Source organism: Candoia aspera, chromosome 7, assembly GCF_035149785.1.
Source record: "Candoia aspera isolate rCanAsp1 chromosome 7, rCanAsp1.hap2, whole genome shotgun sequence".
In the NCBI taxonomy this organism is placed as follows: domain Eukaryota; kingdom Metazoa; phylum Chordata; class Lepidosauria; order Squamata; family Boidae; genus Candoia; species Candoia aspera.
Genome location: NC_086159.1, coordinates 42,890,007 through 42,905,430, shown reverse-complemented (window position 1 = coordinate 42,905,430; position 15,424 = coordinate 42,890,007). Strand labels below are relative to the sequence as shown.

At 35.8% G+C, this 15,424-nt stretch overlaps 1 protein-coding gene across 1 annotated transcript in view; it reads left to right on the top strand.

The window, feature by feature from the left end:
• Nucleotides 1-15,424, top strand: part of NAV3 (neuron navigator 3) — a 144,550-nt gene that overhangs the window by 105,021 nt on the left and 24,105 nt on the right. The window contains exons 19-25 of the mRNA XM_063309338.1: nucleotides 2,419-2,442; nucleotides 3,996-4,073; nucleotides 8,546-8,629; nucleotides 10,834-10,945; nucleotides 12,049-12,170; nucleotides 12,850-12,870; nucleotides 14,464-14,636. Of these exons, the coding sequence (XP_063165408.1) occupies nucleotides 2,419-2,442; nucleotides 3,996-4,073; nucleotides 8,546-8,629; nucleotides 10,834-10,945; nucleotides 12,049-12,170; nucleotides 12,850-12,870; nucleotides 14,464-14,636 (614 nt within the window). The remainder of the gene's footprint in view (nucleotides 1-2,418; nucleotides 2,443-3,995; nucleotides 4,074-8,545; nucleotides 8,630-10,833; nucleotides 10,946-12,048; nucleotides 12,171-12,849; nucleotides 12,871-14,463; nucleotides 14,637-15,424) is intronic.

Sequence of the window (15,424 nt, the reverse complement as noted above, 5' to 3'; positions counted from 1 at the left end):
TTATCTAAGCACATTCTATAACTGACACAATCAAATGGCTTTCTATAATTAATGAAGCCCATATTGATTTATTTTTAGTATTCTTCCACTTCTCATTTATCCAGTGTGCACCAGGATGTATATGACCCATTTTGGGACTCCTGGGTTGTGCTGATAAAATTTGGCATCAAATTCCTGAATTTCAGCAGTGCAATTTTTTTCACATTTTGGGGACAGACAAATTAGAACTTTGCATGCCTTAATACAACTATTCTGGACAGAAAAAAACAAACAAACATCTAAAATCTTGTAAATGGTTTGAAATCACCAAACCAGTTGTCATTGACCCTGTGCCTTCATAGACCCTAAAAATAAACAAAAGAAAAAATACAAATATGAAGGAAAAAAATTCCCCAACTGTAATTTATATTGATATTATTATCAGGCTTTTCCTCAGTGGGCTGAGTTGAAATTAATGAAGCAAGCCCACAAAAATTCAAGAACTTCAGATAAGTAATTTACTGTAGAAAATCCAAGAAGCCATTACAAAAAATATTCTAGCAAAGTCCGAGCTTTATTTAGAATAATTGGTGGGTAGTTTTTGTTTTTTATGGTTTGTTTTGAATTTTTTTTCTTGCCCCTTTTTCATAGAGAGCTAGAAGCAATTATCTTTTGGATGGGAATACAATTGTCATCTGTTCTTTGGTTTGGTAACAGTCTGATGTAGTACCAGGCTGATTGCCTTTGAAAGTGTGAGAAGTGGTTTCACAAAAGCTTGGATAATTTGAAAAATTCAGAAGCTCACAATCTACATTTACATCATACAGTTAATAATAACATTAACTGACACCATTAAGAAAGCTGACAATATACAACCACCCTAATCAAATAACAAATAAATAAATGTATTAATGGAATTATATATCAGCACATCAAAAAAAATCAGTCAAGAATAGCCTTTTCAAGATTTCAATAACTTAACCCTCTCCTATGTCACTTTTCAACTACTTGACAATACTTTTTCATCATCATTTGAGGATCTAACTGTGATAATGGAAGTTGAAGTACTTTTTATTACATGGGCATGGTATTCTCTTGGATTTGAAATCTACAGCATGATTTGTTCTTTAAGGACATAATCATTTATTAGCAATACCCCTGCTGATCTTCATAGACAACTGGGGTAAAACTCATTCAGTTCAAATACGTTTCAAGGTACATACTATCAGGATAAGAGGTACAGGACGATTTTTGCTTTTGCTTCAATAGTACATCAGAGAATCAGTCACCCTCCTTTATTCATTATATCTGTATCTTTTGAGCAATATAAACTTTGGTAAAACCTGTTTTCATTTTTTTCTTTTATTCTTCCTTCTGCTTTTATTCATTTACTTTAAATATTATATTTCAAAGTTCATAAAATATCCTTGAGTCTTTCAACAGCACCATAACTTAAACAGCATGCACAAAGCAGTCCTGTCTGGTCATGTATTTTTTTTTTTCAGAATTAACTGATCCGGTCTAAACTGAGAGCAGCAAGGACATGAGTGCCCTGGGCTAGAAAGGATATGAAAAAAAAACAGCCCAGTTACAAGCCATAAAACATTGGCCTGATTGCAATACTCAGAACAGCTGGAACACTCAACCTGGCAGCTCTTGAAACTGCACAATTTTATTTCACGCTTCACACTGTTTTGTTTTATACTTGGGATAAAATTCTCAGATTTAAGTGTTTTGTTTTGTAGAAGAATACTCAAAATGGCTTTTTGTTTTAAGATAGGCATGTTCTGAGGGTCAGTGGTTTTGCATATCTCTCCTGTTCATGATTCTGTGTTAATATTCAGTAAAGGAGGAGACACAACTTCAATTGCTTTAACTATAGCTTTAAGAATAATAGTCTTTGTTATGGAAATTTCTATAGAGCTCTTCACTAGGCATTATTTGAGCAGCCTTTCTAAAAGGAAGCTGTCCAAAATAATATTAAAACATCTGGGTTTATGGTAGTGTTAGTAAGCTTTAGAAGTATTTTATTCTGATATCCTTTGAATCTCTATTTAGATTAAGTATATCAAATTCATTTGGACTTGCTTCCAGGTGACCGTTTATAGAATTGCAGCCAGTAACCCCAAACTCTGATAATATTCCAAGTTATTAAAAGACTCAAAAGTATTTACAATTTATATTCTCAATCTAATTCTTATCTACAGTTATACCTGGGAATTAATTTTTAGTTAAGCCCTTTGTTTTGATATTTTTCTTTTCTTTTTTTGATAATCATGTAGATTCCAGGCATGTGTGTGTGTTTCTTTTAAAGATACTTGAAGAGTGAAAACAAAAAAGAGAATGTGGGAAAAAATAAACCATACAGTATTTGGTACATAAAGAATTTACAAAATATTAAAAAGTTTTTTATAAATAACTACTTTATCTTCCCTCTAGGCTGAAGAAAAGGCACATTCAGAGGTAAATATAAATATACTTACTATATAATATTCAGTAAATTAAAATAGTTGTGGCTGTGTGGCATTTTTCTTATATTTAACAATCCAACTTTGAAGATGTTCTTCCAAGACCCTGTTTCAAGTGCTCCAGCACCTGAGGCAGGTGACTCTAGACAAGGCCCTTTTAATAGTGGGTAGTCTTCTCTATGATATGTCGTTGTTATCGTTTCATAAAAATCTCAATATTTACTACAGCTTTTTCTTGGGTGTCTTAACCTAAGCACCTCAGTTTCAAATACATACCGGTTTCAGTTTGAATAGTGCTTACAACTTTGTACTATATTTTGATGCTGCATTTATTTGTGTGCTATTTCCTGGATATGTACAGTAACAAATATGTTGCTGCATACGGGTATGATTATCAGTAAGGCTAGAGATCAGGAGGCTGTGACTTCTAGTCCTGCCTTAGGCCTGAAAGCCGGCTGGGTGACTCTGGGCCAGTCACTCCCTCTCAGCCCAACTCACCTCACAGGGTTGCTGTTGTGGCAGGAGGAGGAAGGAGTAATAGGTATGTTCCCTGCCTTGAGTTATTTATAAAAAATAATAAAGGTGGGATAGGAAATAAATAGATAGATAGATAGATAGATAGATAGATAGATAGATAGATAGATAGATAGATAGATAAATTTATCCTGTCATCTGCCCAGACCAACCACCACTGTATTGAAACTATTTTAAAACGATCAACTACATTTTTACAGTAATATTTTTATAATCGAATATTGTAGGCTTGCTGAAGAGTAACTGCAGTCTTTGAGGGAATTATTTTGGGGCATTTCACCAGGTATATAAATGGTTAAACCCTTTCTTCACAAGTTTAATACTAACATTTTGTATCAGAGCGTAATTCAGCATTCACTGACTCCAAAAAAGATATTTCTGAGCCCTTAAATGTATGTTTATGTACAGTATTTGTGTGTTAAGCAGTGAACTGCATATTGTTCATTAATAGAATGTCAAAACAGTGGGATTTATTTGCACAAAATGTGGGATGGGCAGCAGCTTAGATAGCTTTAAAGGAGGCTAAACAGTTGTGTGACTGATAAGTTGTCACAAGCTACACTTTGGTCATGATAGCTGTGTTTTTTCCAGCATAATATCCAACATGCCTATGGATATCAATTGTTGGCGAAGAGTGGGAAAATGTTATTGCTCACATATTTCCAAGGTGGGATGAAGATGGCTCTTTATTCTAGGAAGCATTTGATAATCATACACATATGCAGCAATATATTTATTACTGTACCTATCCAGTAAATAGCACACAAATAAACGCAGCATCAAATTATAGTACAAAGTTGTAAGCACTATGAAGGGCAGGATACCGGATTAAAGAAGTCTTTGATTTGATCCAACGGGGCTCATGTATTCTTTAACAAAGTATTTAATATACCAATCAAACACACAACTGGGAACAAAAGACACCAGCTATGTTTTGTGCTCTAAATTAGATTATTAAAGCAAGTGAATAAAATGTCATATTTTAGAACACTTTGTGTTTGCTCTCATATCCAGCAAATTCATAAATTACGGCGGGAACTGGTTGCATCTCAGGAAAAGGTGGCGACCCTAACATCGCAATTGTCAGCAAATGTAAGTTATTTATTATCATAATTAATAATTTCTATATAGTTTTGTTCTGCATATATAGCCACAGTAAATCTGGGAAAGATCACTTTCACCGCCACTTAGGGGAATGAAGTATTAGAGATGATATCCAGGATTTTACATGAGCTGTGTGTTACATCACAAACAAATGTCGAGAGAATTCTTCCAACATGAGTGTACTAATAAATTCTGCTAATAAATCGTGAAAGTGTATTTAAGTACCAGCTGCACAAAAGCAGCAGCAACATCAACAAAACAAAACAAAAAAGGAAGGGGGCATTAAAAGACAAATGTCTGAGAATGCATTAAAAATATGTTAAAACCTTTCTACTGTTCTTCTAATAAGCAGAACTCCATACAAATAAATTATTATTATAGTTCCTGGATCAATGAGAATCTCCAGAGGCACAATGATTACTGGCTGCTTTTGTCTGAAATATTTTATAATATTTGAGTTTATGAGCAAATATAATGATTAAGCATACAGTAGGAAGTGGTGAAAAGGCCTAAACACTGAAAATTGATTATGTGCCATCAAGTTGGTGTAGACCCTTAGCAACCACATAGATTTTATCCATGTTGTTTTCTTGGTAAAAATACAGAAGTGGTTTACCACTGCCTTCTCCTGTGCAGTATGAATTGATGCCTTTGCCATTGTCACTAAAGTGATCATCTGCCTCCTGCATCTTCCTATATCACTGATGCCCAATATAGGTGCCTGCTTACTTTAGCTGGGCAGCTGGGATGACCTTCACGCCTTGGGTGACCCTCCTGGGGATATATACTCTTGACATACACTCTGAACGTTCTTCATTCATCCCTCCCAGGAAACCATAGCACCACACTGAGACAGCACAGAAGGGCTTGCAGGAGGAGTTGGGGGGATGAAAGAGCTCCAATATGGTGTTAATTTATAGAGATGGAAAACTATATGTAGGCTAGGTATAATCAAATATGAGGATTAAAGTAAGGAAATCCCTCTCCCTACATTATCCATGCAGGAGACAATATTGGTAATAACTCCTTATTTATTTAATAAGGTTGCCCAACTCAAACAGTATGACTCAGGGCAGCAGACAAGAAAAAACACAACAAATTCAATATGAAAAACAACAATGCATAAAAACCAACTAAGCAATAAAATGGTGATCAGATTAAACTATACTGTACTGCAACTCATCCAAACTGGGAATCTGCTCAACCTGACTTTAAGGCCTGGGGAAAGAGATTGGACTTGACTGCAGGGTTGGGTCCAATTGTAGATCATTGCAAAAAGGTATTTTTATATGGAAAAATGTTTTGTGTGGGGATCTATCATCCTTCACTTTGCTAAATCTCTGGCTTATGCTTAATCCAATGGAGAAAGAGTGAAGTCTTATCGCAAGCATAGTAGAGAAGGCATGCAACAGATAAACTGGCAAGACACTCTCCTTGCCTTCTGCAGTGGGGAAAAATGTGGAGTAGTTTGTCTGACTCGTCACTCACTGGTTGTGGAATGAATGTGCCAGAGAAACAGATTTGAAGGCTGGTAGTGGTAGAAATCAAGAAGGAGAAGTGCTTTGAAGAAGGTACTCATCCAGTAAGATAGGATAGGGTCAAGGGTAAGCCTACATGTCAGAATTCCTCATCCTTATCATACATTCTCTTCTAGACGTAAACTACTGTCATACACTTAGTCATCCTCTTTTATGGGAACTGTTTTTTATTTTTTTCATTTGAATTATATTTAAAACTGCCTTTTTAATGATTTTCTACTTCTAGTAAAAAGTCACCATTACTCAATCAGTATTCACACAAAACCCAGTGAAATCAGCAAGGCTTACACAAATATGCATGGCTACAGTTAAAGCATTTTCTCATCAGCAAGAGAGTGATAAACATATCTTTTCTATTGTCTATCTAGTCCATAAAGTAGTATAAAAGACAAAAGAAAGTAATTAAATTTTATTTAAAAATAGAAGAGATAATTGAAATTTTGAATTTCTATGGAATGAGTTTATATTTCAAAGTACAGTAATTATCACTGTCAGAAAATAAACATTAGCTTTAGAAGGTCCTGGAGGAAACATTATTTAGACCCTTTTGAGTCAAATATCAGACCGGGCGTAATACTGAGACAGTATTGATCATGATTGTCAATGACCTCTGGTAAAACCAGAATAGGGATGAGGCAACCATCCTTGCTCTCCTTGATCTTTCATCAGCATTTAATACCATTGATCATGCTTTCCTTCTAGACTCCCTATGAGGAATAGGAGGGGGGGGGCAGTGTTGAAGTGGTTTTCCTCTTTTCTCTTGCACTAGTTGCACTCATTCAGATATTCAGTCATGCCTTAGTCCCCTCACATGGACTGTGTCAATGTGCTCAGTATGGGATTTCCATTGAAGACCACTTGGAAGTTGCAGCTGCTCCAGAATGCCGGGCATAGGCAGTTATGCACATGCCACAACATATTTATATAATACTTCTGCTTCATAGTTGCCATTTACTTAATGGGTGAAATTCAAGGTGCTGGTTATCCCTTATAAAGCTCTTCATGGCATAAGGCCTGGCTATCTAAGTGACCATATGCCTCCATTAGTTGCTTCCCAGGCTGTAAAATCAGATAGAAGTGGCATGCTTCGGGTCCCATTGATTAAACAGTGTCATATGATGGGACCCAGACACTGGGCCTTCTCTGTTGCAGCACCTGCCCCCTGGAATAGCATCCCCATGAGATTTGTACATTCCCCACTCTGATTTCATTTATACAGCCCCTAAAAATCTAGCTTTTCCTCCAGGCCTTGAACTAGGGTGTGTGATGGGACGATTATGGTAATACTTTGTGTTCAGGTCCTGTATTTTATTGTTATTTCAGTATGTTTATTGTTCTTTTTAATTGTATATTATTTTGAATCTATTTATAACATTATGCACTGCCCAGTGGAGTATATATATCATGGAGTCAGGCAGCCTTATAAATTGGATGGACAGATGGACAGACAGATAGACAGACAGACACATGGATAGGAGAGGAGAAACATTACCCAAAACAATGTTTGGCTAGCCTTTATCCTTCCTTGGGAAAAAGGGAATCCCCAGTAAGGGTTTTTGGAAGCTGCACTTAATTTCTGAAATTTATGAGGTGATGAAACCCCCTTCTTCACTGTTCTCTGTGATTTAAAAGCTCAACACTCTTACAAAACTAGTGGGCTTGCTGAAGAGCTTCTTCCTCAGTACTTCCTGGAATGGCTATATGATGATGCAACATTGTTGTTTTTAATGTTAATAATGGTGAAAGAGACCTCTCAAGCACCTTTTATATATTAGAAAGTAAATCATGTTCATTCCTAGGTTTAAACTGGTTTTTTTCCTTCTATGAATTATCCCCACTCTTGAGCACCTTCTATGAAATCCAGTTCTTGTGATAGTTTTAGTCATTTTGAACTTAGACCAAACACTCCAATGACGAGAGAGAAGAGAGAATTCCTGAGAAACAAAACTTCAGGCTTCTTCATAACTTTAGTCGTTAGGAAAGAGGCAGCTGGGTGAGAAACATTTGCACTTCTCAAACACCAGTCTTCGTTCTTGTGCCCTGCTAGAGAAATGGAAAGACTTAATATCTTACAGATCCTAAATATTTCCAGATCTGCCCCCAGCACATCCCAGATGCCCTGTTTCTGCTGTTATGGCTGCCAGAGTATTAAGCATTCAGCTATAGGGACAGTGGATATTTCACCATCTTTCCAATATGTATTTTCATAGACCATTTTTATATCACTGCTGTTTTTGTTTTATTGACATTACCCAAGGACACCTGCTGGGGTGGGGAGTTGATCCTGATTGAAACTGCTCTGTATTAATACAGGAGGGGCCAATAGCTTGTTTTAAATTCACATATAAGGAAGATATTTATTTATTTAACAGATCTATAAGACTCATACATGGTGACCCCAGGCAGCTTTTGGAATTAAAAACCATAAACATTCTCCAAACAAATGGGGAATATTTAAGACTTTTGCTCCACTCACTGTGATTTCAGTCAGTATTTTCCTCCTGTGTTTATATTAGCCTAAAGACAACATAGAAATGCAGCTGTATGCAACTTGTTTAGCAAACCATATAATGTAGTCCTTATCCTCTTTTACTATAGAATCTCTTGTTTAAAACTTTCATTGAAAATGCAAGTGTTTGACAAAGATTTCTAGTATTGTTAATACAAACAAAAATGGTAAAGAAGACCAGCAATATAGTATGGAAATATTTCCACACATTTGAAGAACAAATGTAAAATTAAAATTGGAATACATACTGTACATTTGAGCAGGTAAGGGTATGGTTGAAGAAATTACTCTAAGTAGAAGCAGATTTGTGTTGGAAATAATGATATGGCAAAAATACAATCAAGCTTATTTTCCAGATTTTACTGAATGCTTTTAAATCCTGGTTGCATATGAATGCTTCCCCTTTGTCACAGGCCCATCTTGTAGCTGCATTTGAAAAGAGCTTAGGGAATATGACAGGCCGGTTGCAAAGCCTAACAATGACAGCTGAACAAAAGGTATGTTTGAACCAGCAGATGCTTTAATGGGGAAAATCTAATTTAATCTAAAGGGACTGACTTATATTAGAGTTTGTAGTGAAGGAGGAGTATAAGAAAAACAAACTGGTGCATCTTTCTTTCATGACGCATGCTATCCAAAGCTTCACAAAGGCTCTGTAAGAATCACACTACTCATCATTAGAGTTAGCAAGCTATATCAGAAAGAAGAGTGAAGATAAAATCTTTCATTTTCAGGTTTTAATTAAAACATTTGTGACTCTGGATTTAATCTGTATTGAAAGATTTAGCAACAAAAGCTGGGTATAAACTGACAGGGGTAGTTGTTCCAGTCTGAGAGCATTATCAGAATACTAAATATTAGACAAAATGTTTCAAGGAGAGAAAAATAACCCTGTTTTTTAGCCTTTCTGTCAGTGTTGTCTTGAAGGGAAAGGGCAGACAGATTTAGCTTGACTTCACTGTTAAGAATATTTGATATAATACCTGACATGTAAATTTAGGATATAATTTTGGTTTAATGTTACATTGTGTGACTAGGTGTTGCTTTGTTTATGAATCACCTTGGCATTACAATATACGATTTTCCAAAGAACTCCTGAAAGAGTTTGTCTTATTTCCAAGAAGTATTTATAGGAATGCAAATTTGTTCTAAAAATGAATGAAAAAATTAGGTAAATCAAACATTTCCCTTTACATTAATTTGTAGATTGTGTGTATGTGTGTCTCTCTGTGTATGTTATTTAGAATGCTACATAAAATTACAAAAGATTCACAGTGTGAGAAAAAGGGAGAGCAGTGAAGCTGGCAAGAAAAACGTTATAGCTGTTAGGCTGTTATCTGTGCACTTTTTAAAATTGCCTTTAAATGACAGGTGGTTTGGTGCTAAAGAATCTCATGTAATAGAACCAAACCAGAGCAGTTCCCACTAGAAAAAGTATAGCTGAGTCTCCCACCAAAAGTGATAGCAACTTTATAGGAATGTGTAGGTAAAGGTAAAGGTTTCCCTTGACGTTAAGTCCAGTCGTGTCCGACTCTAGGGGGCGGTGCTCATCTCCATTTCTAAGCCTTAGAGCCGGCGTTGTCATAGACACTTCCGGGTCATGTGGCCAGCATGACGACACGGAACGCCGTTACCTTCCCGCCGAAGCGGTACCTATTGATCTACTCACATTTGCATGTTTTCGAACTGCTAGGTGAGCAGGAGCTGGGACTATTAACGGGAGCTCACCCCGCCGCGTGGTTTCGAACCACCGACCTTCCGATCGGCAACTCAGCGGTTTAACCCGCAGCGCCACCGCATCCCTAGGAATGTGTACTTTATCAAAAAGAAAAACTATAAAACAGAAAAAAAAAAAACCATTGTTTTTCTATTTTTTGTGTTTTATAACTATTTACTTGGTGGATCTTCCATTCAGAGTCCTGGAAAAAAAATTAATGGATTCAGTTTGGATGCATGGAAAATGAATTATTTGAAACTTAAAAGTAAAAATAAATGGGAAAAATGAGGGATAGGGAAATTCTGGGAGTTGAAGTCCATGTATCTTAAAATTGCTGAGGTTGAGAAATACTGATATAAATGACAAATGATTCAATTACAGAATGACACAAGTGATGTAAATTTAAACAAATGTCATAATTTAGATTTAATTTAATGGAGCTAGCAGACTCTTCCCCCCACCCCCCATGGTGTGTTAAATCAAGGTTTTACTGTACTGACATTGACCTTGATAAGGTTTTCTAAATATCTGAGTACGTACTTTAAAAAAAAAATCTTTCTTGGTTTGACTAGCAATAAAGATTTTAAAGGACTTTAATCTTCATTATATAAAATGAGAGCTGCAAACATCAACATTAGAAACATTTAATTTCAAATGTGCATTACACTTACTAAATAATTTCATACCACATTTTTTCCCTGCATTACATGTGAAATACAATGCATGTCTTCATAAATGTTTATACTTTCCCCTCTAAAACTGTTGCTGTGCAGCAGGTTGTAGAGATGAATAACTTAAATAACCTAAAGACTTTGACACTTTATTAGCGAGATGGGAAGCATACATGAAACCTAATTTTCTCCTTAGTTTCACCTCCATTTTCCACCTCCATCTTCCTTTCACTCCATTATGTGTGTTTTTACCCCAGAGGATAAAACATGATTACTTTGTCACATTTTGAGCCTTTCCCTCCTGTTCCCAAAGGAATCAGAACTCATAGAACTACGGGAAACCATTGAAATGCTGAAAGCTCAGAACTCGGCCGCACAGGCTGCTATTCAAGGAGCTCTGAATGGCCCTGACCACACTCCAAGAGGTAGGGGATTCTGCGTCATTTTTTTGTGGTTGTAAAGGGAGCTCATTTCCTCTCTGGAGAACTAATTACCACCTTTCTGTTTTTTCAAAGGATGGTATTTGAGCCAAGTTTGCAGATACTTCCATATGAAAAATTATTTATATTTGCAGTGTGTCCGTTTCTAAAAAAAAGTGCAACTCCATTCATTTCCAAAGATTTTGACTTCTTTTGAGGAATTACTAAGCAATCCTGAGTGGAGGAATAGCATGACATAACTATTTTGGTATCAAAATCCTTCATAGCTCAAGGCAACTGTGTGGAAGACATGTGGAAGACATGGAAAGGAATGCTGAATTTTTTAGTTTTCTATCCACTTACATTAAATGAGAATGGGAGATGGAATAAACTATGCCAACATTGGCATAGACAGGATCATGCTGCCTTTAAGGGGCAACCAAATCACTTTGGACCCATCAGATCTCTAGGACTACATTTCCTTTTGTTCCATTTCTAGACCTCTCTGGGTCCAATGAGGCCTCTGTAAAATCCCTCTCCACCTTATTTTAATCACTTCTAGCAGGTAATGCAAGGGTTTTAGGATGATTCTCTTAGTTATCAGATACATCTTTTGGCTTCCTTTAGCATGTCATCTCTTCAAGCACTTTCAAATCATGTTTATCCCAGTAAGAATGTGAAGTATATGGCTGCTTTAGTTTAAAACTTTGGCTGAATTATGCACATTGACTTGGATCCTTAGTTTTTCTTTGCACAAGAACAATTGTTATTAAGTATCTTCTCTAAACTGTGAGCCATCCAGAAGCCATTCCACATGATGTTCCAACAGATATGAGCAGGAGGGGAAAAGGAAGCTTCAGAGGAGGACAGAACATAAGCAAGCATAGTTCCATGAATTTAAACTCTGTTCCTCTGTTCTGGTTTTAGAAAAAAACAATCAAGAATAATCAGGAGATGCGTTAGTTGTTTTATATCCTTCCTTAAATAGTCACAATTATAGACTGAATTAAGGCTATAGGAAAGTTTAAGATACCACTTGAAAGACTAGAAAAGAGTTACATGGGGAAAGAGGATATGTCCACACTGTTCCCTTCCTCTTTATATTACAGATTTGCGAATAAGACGACAACATTCCTCTGAAAGTGTTTCCAGCATCAATAGTGGTACAAGCCATTCAAGCATGGGTAGTGGTAATGATGCTGACTCTAAGAAAAAGAAAAAGAAAAATTGGGTAAGTACTCTATAAAGTTAAATTGACTGCCTGTCCTTTTGTATAAGTCTTTGGTTCATAAATAACATAATGATCCATGTAAATCACTGTTTTAATGTCCTCCTTAAATATAGCTGTTGATGCTGATATAGTAGATAGTTACATATTTTTTGCACCTTGATCTATTACTGTTGATGTACCAAGTAAATTCAGATCACTACGTAGTAGCAGACTTCACAAGTCCCCATATTTCAGTTCACTATATAAAATATATTAATTGTCCAGAGTACTTTATAGGAGTGTCCATGGAGTATGGTTAAAAAAGTCAAGATGGCAGCCACAAAGGTGCAATCAAAGCTTGGACTGGTTTTTTTTCCCCAATGTTTGTCGCACATAAAAAACAGGCAGAACTGATTGCATTGTTGCAGTTGCTATCTCTTTTGACCACACTCTGTAGACACCATTGATAGTTTATTGTACCATGAAGGAAATGTAGTAAATATCTTGAAAATGTAAAGAAAGATAAAGGACTGGAATTGAGAAAGGTGCTACAAGAACTCGAATTTTACTGAAATAAGAATAGGAAAATACTTTTATTGTTTAAAATATGTTTATTACACAGGTAATATTTTAAAAAAAATACTGATTCCAACGTCATTCCCTTGATTTGTAATTGCACACTCTTTCATGTTTCTGCAAGGTGAACTCTAGAGGAAGTGAGGTGAATATAAAACCCTGGAAAATTTGGCATGCATCTCAAAGAACTCTTTCTTGGCATGATTGCTATTCATTTTGGCAGTAGGCTTTTGTACCCTTCTGAAATATTATTCTTTATGTCTCCTTAGTTTTTCTCTATTCATTTGACCTCCAACTTTGAAATCTAGAAAGGGGAAGTGTCGCCAAAATCCATTTCTTTCTTATTAGAAAACATAAACAGGGGAAAGAAACGCTGGATAATGGTTAATCAGTTCTTAACCTCCCAGTTCTTGAATAGGGATGGAAGAGAAAGTTGGTTCACATTCATAAAAACCAACCTGATTTGTGCTTTCCAAAGTAATATGCCAACTGGAATGCAATTTTTCCTCTATTTTGGCCCTTTTCCAAATAGTGCAATGCAGTTCTCCAAACAAAATGTCTGCCAAAATACACACATTAGAGAAAACTGCATATGAAAAGGTGGATATTAGCAGATATTATTATAAAAATGCAGATACTAGTGAAAACTGCATATGAAAAGGTGGATATTAGCAGATATTATTATAAAAATGCAGATACTAGTGAAAACTGCATATAAAAATCTGTATCTTAAGAGAAAAACATACAAAATGAGCTGATATTTTTATCAACAAAAGTCAAAAATTGATCTGATGAACAGGGAAATAAATATATACTTCAAATAAATTGAAGTTCCAGCAAACAAAATACATATATAAATATGCACGTCAATTCTTTTTATGAAAGAAAATATTCCAAAGTTTAGCTGAAGAATCATTCAGATAGTAAAACAACTATTGGGGAACCATATTTTTTTTCCTTTGTTTGAGTAACTTGTTTGTTCATAGGAAGCTTTTGACAGCTCAAACATAATAGTTTGGTGCTTATTACAAACCTAGCTTTTGCCATCTCAACTACTGAAATAAATGGCTGTTTGGCTATTCTGAACCTTTCAATAACGGATAAGAGCTTCTTGACAATAAAGGCCATGCTTGCGTACATGAACTTGCTTCTTTAAAAGAACTGCAGCAAATGCCTTCTCTTTCCCAACCCTTTCAGCTTCTTGTCCGCAGAAAAGCAAACATATTGCAGCTTCAATATGCTTATTTCTGATCAGTGCTACTGTAGAAGTAGTAGGGTCTAATATTTCTGAGAAAAAGTCTCCTCCCTAAAATAATGCACAATATCATGTTGATTGGAACTCAATGTATTTTATACACCAATTATTTATTTTTTTTAAAAAAACAATGCACTTATTTAAGACTGATCATCTTAAAGTGAATGCCAGAGAGATGGTGATTTCACTGGAGATGTGGGGTTTTAAATGAGTATCTGTTTATCGATACAGTTCGATTGTGCAGATTTCCCCATAACACAGTGCTCAGTTAATTTTAAAAAGCACCCTGTCATGTTCCTGAAGATACTGTTGCACATGTTAATATTCTGCTTTGTCTATATACTTACTTTAGGTAGTAGCTAGATTGGCCTCTGCAAACTAACTTCTCATATGAAAAGAAATATTTGAGCTCTCTCAAATATGAAGAGAGCTAAATCATCAAAGATAATTCTCATCCATTGACATTCCTTTCTTTTCTTCTAGCTAAGGAGTTCATTCAAACAAGCTTTTGGGAAGAAGAAGTCTGCAAAACCTCCTTCCTCCCATTCTGACATAGAAGAAGTCACAGATTCATCTCTTCCATCCTCACCTAAATTACCTCACAGCTCCGGAGATTGTGGATCTACTTCAATCAGGCCATCCCAATCAACTTCTCTGTATGTTTACACTTTTTGGAAAAGTTTATCTTCAAAAGTGTTAATTTTTATGAGTAATATTTTTGGAAAATATACCACTATTATTTCTGAAATGTGATCATGTGCTTCCAAGAGGTATTGCCTCTGTCTTTAAATTCAAGCCATCTTAATTCTGTACAGGTAGTCCTTGCTTAACAACCACAATTGGGATCAGCAACTCTGTCACTAAGCGATGTGGTCATTAAGCAAAATGTGACTGCGCCTGACTTATGATGTCACTTCCACTGCAGTTGTTAAGTGAATCACCAGTGGTCATTAAATGAGATATCAAGTGACTCTGACTTGCAGTTTTACTGCTGGCTTCTCCATTGACTCTGTCAGAAGCCAGCTGTGAAGCATGTAAATGGCAATCATTTGACTGCAATGTTGTAAATGCCTGCTGATTGCGAAGTGCCCAAATGTCAATCATGTGACTTCAGGAACACTGTGACAGTCGTAAGTGCAAGGACCAGCCATAAAGTTACTTTTTCAATGCCATCATAGCTTTGAATGGTCACTAAACAGGGCAATCATGTATTTATCTCATGCAAGGCCTACCTGTATTTATCTCATAGAAACATTGTCCTTTTCCCCATCATTGTTCTTATATTTCATATTAAGTCTTTTAACTCTTGCTTCCACTTTGCTATGCTTTTTTTTTTAAAAAAATAGTCATTTCGTATCCATATGTTCAGCACATTGTTCCTTGCTATTTTTCTTTTCTGCCTTAAGGCATTCCTGACACTTAATTACTCACATGGGTAAATGTG